The 2652-nt window shown below is 32.3% G+C and overlaps 1 protein-coding gene across 1 annotated transcript; it reads right to left on the bottom strand.

Annotated features, from left to right (window-relative positions):
* Positions 1-392: 392 nt before the first annotated feature.
* Positions 393-2215, bottom strand: LOC123892882 (transcription factor RAX2-like). The gene is made up of 3 exons (XM_045942762.1): positions 1930-2215; positions 1710-1839; positions 393-1112 (listed from the first exon to the last, which is right to left on the bottom strand). The coding sequence occupies exons 1-3, from the start codon at positions 2063-2065 to the stop codon at positions 590-592; spliced, it is 789 nt and encodes a 262-aa protein (XP_045798718.1). The 5' UTR covers positions 2066-2215; the 3' UTR covers positions 393-589.
* Between the last annotated feature and the right edge of the window lie 437 nt (positions 2216-2652).

The following is a 2652-nucleotide window of genomic DNA, read 5'->3' as shown; positions in this document are numbered from 1 at the left end:
TTTTCCTAATTTTTATTATAATCCTATTTAATGTGAAATATATTTTTATTCCAAAAATCTTAACTATCAGAAATGCTAGGTCGGACGCTAAGACTAGTGTTCGAACTCTGGTCCCTCTACCTTAAATGTGCGAGTTTTTAGAGATTTGTTATTTCGTCTATGCACAAATAAAAACATTGCATAAGCTCATTGATTTGTATTTTTTTTCCTTATCATCATCCATCGGCCGCGAAATAAGTCAAATTTAACTAAAAATTGTTGCTACTAAAACACGTTTGATTTTTGAAAGATAAAGGTACTCAACTTAAGTGTATGTTTGGTATTTAACTCAAGTAAATTTGTTTCATTTATTTAGTTTTTTTTTTTTTTGGACATCTATATGATTCAAATGATTGAAAAAAAGGAAACATCTAATTTTTTTTTTTTGAGCAAAATCTAAAATGAATTATGAAACAAAAGAAAGTGGTTCTGTTCATTCAATACATCCAATCTCACAAAAGCACAAACTTAGTCCAATTTTAACTCTTGTTCATTTTAGCAACATAGTCAACATCATCCATCACAACTTCATGACTTTTTCCTCTGTCTTTTACACATCAAACAAAAAGTTGTTGCAACTACTAGTAGAAGTTGTGCTTATTACACCATAATCCAATGGATTTTCTTCCCAAAATCCATTAACACTACCACCATTGGAAAACATCAACTTCTCACTATCTTCAACCTCATTGTAGATATAACTAACATCACCAATATTCTGCTCTACAAAAGCTGCATCACCACACTTCTGAGATGAACCAATCAAACTTTCTTGTGCTGCAGAAGTAGAAGAGTTTCCACTTAAAAGACTTGAAGAGGTTGATGAGTTGGAAAAGGAACTTGTGAAAGAACCATTGGAGTGATGATAGTATGAGTTGTTTTTGTTGTTTGTGAATGATAATGATTGAGATGTTGATGTTGAACTTTGAAGGATGGATAAAAGGGTAACTTGTTGAGATTTCATCTCCATTGAATGATTTATGAACATAAATTTTTTCTTTAGTTTTGTGTTCCAGTAATTCTTTACATCATTGTCGGTTCGGCCTTGTAACTTAGATGCTATTATTGACCACCTGCACTTTGTGAAAATTGTGAAACATTACCTAATAATACTCATGATCAAGATCTTAATTTGAATTGCATGAGGTGATGTAGAAATCTAAAAAACAAAATATATCGAACGCGAAATGGATTGTCTAAATTCGCGCACATATGAATATGAACCATTTGATCTTGATCAGAGACAGTCCGCACTCCCCTGAATATGGACTGTTCGATATTGATCAGAAGACGGTCCACATTTCAACTTACTCTCCGGTCTTAAAATATAAGTAAAAGGTACACCGAAGGAAACATGAACCTTTTTGTTTATATAGAAGACTGGAGAGAATAATGTTTTGGACTCGTTTGGTAAAGTTGGAAATTAGAATACTAGTAGTTTGAGATCGCGCGAATGCGTAGTTATCTCGACCGCAGAGAATCTGGAGCCATATCGATACTTCGATAATCTTTTTTTTTTATTTATAATAAAAGTGGAAAAAGTAAAACTCAATCATGCATCTTAGTGCATCTCTTATTGTTTTCTTCAATTGGAAATTAACTATATTGTTTTCATTCTTCATGGAAGCATCTGAAAGTGGATATGGGAATTAAGTGAAAAAGAAAGTTACCTGCTTCCAATGCTAGCAAAAAGGGTGCATATTATTTTATCTTCTGAGTCAGAGAATTCACCATGTTTAATGTTTGGTCTAAGATAATTAAGCCATCTTAGTCTACAGCTTTTTCCACACCTTGTCAAACCTTGGTGAAAAAAACATAAAAATCAGAAACACCATCAAACTACTAATTAATTATCATTAGCATCATAGAGAGTATATATTATATACTTACCAACTCTTTTTGGCAGAGTAATCCAATTGCCACCAGTTCCATGTTTCTCTATGTAATCCTTTAGTTTTGCATCTTCTTCTGGAGACCATGGACCTTTCTTTACATTAGCCTTGTCACAGCAAGGAGTTCTCCCCATAGTTTTCTCTCTTCTTGTTTTAATATGCAGAGAGAGAGAGAAAGAGAGAGAGATTGAGGAAGGTATAGAAACTATGGAGGTCAAGAATAGAAGGTTGAATAGATTTTTATTGAGAGAAGAAACAGCAGAAGTCAAAGGGAACAGCCTGTGTAACTTAAATTGTCTAATCAATTTCAAAAACCAAATAAATAAGTTTTTTCTAATTAACCCTCACATAAATTGAGGGTAGGTGCCCTATGATGATGTGACACCAATGAAATTTATCCACATTTATTTAAGTCAAACATAATTAATTTTTTACCATAAAGTGATTTAGACTACTTTTATTTTCATTTAATTATATTTTATGTATTATATTCTATGAATTTATATTTTGGACCTAATTACTTCTGATTTGTTTGCTTCTTCTTCAAATTGTATTACGTCTCAAACAACTTTCTTCTTCGCGTAAAAAAAAAAAACTTTCTTCTTATTGTCAAAAAACTTTCTTCTTCTTCTTAATGCTTTCAATCTTTGCTGCAGCCTCCACCACCGTCATGTTAGCATTCTACGGCTCCTCCGCTTTTGTGTTATCCGATGTCAATCTT

The sequence above is a fragment of the Trifolium pratense genome, linkage group LG6, assembly GCF_020283565.1.
Source record: "Trifolium pratense cultivar HEN17-A07 linkage group LG6, ARS_RC_1.1, whole genome shotgun sequence".
Taxonomy (NCBI): domain Eukaryota; kingdom Viridiplantae; phylum Streptophyta; class Magnoliopsida; order Fabales; family Fabaceae; genus Trifolium; species Trifolium pratense.
This window is presented reverse-complemented; position numbering and strand designations above follow the sequence as displayed.

Excerpts from the sequence above, each read along its gene's own strand:
- LOC123892882 (XM_045942762.1), bottom strand. The coding sequence starts at position 2,065 with ATGGGGAGAACTCCTTGCTGTGACAAGGCTAATGTAAAGAAAGGTCCA. Across the intron at positions 1,840-1,929 it reads TACTCTGCCAAAAAGAGTTG|GTTTGACAAGGTGTGGAAAA; the intron begins GTAAGTATATAA and ends TTTTTCACCAAG. Across the intron at positions 1,113-1,709 it reads TTTGCTAGCATTGGAAGCAG|GTGGTCAATAATAGCATCTA; the intron begins GTAACTTTCTTT and ends CACAAAGTGCAG.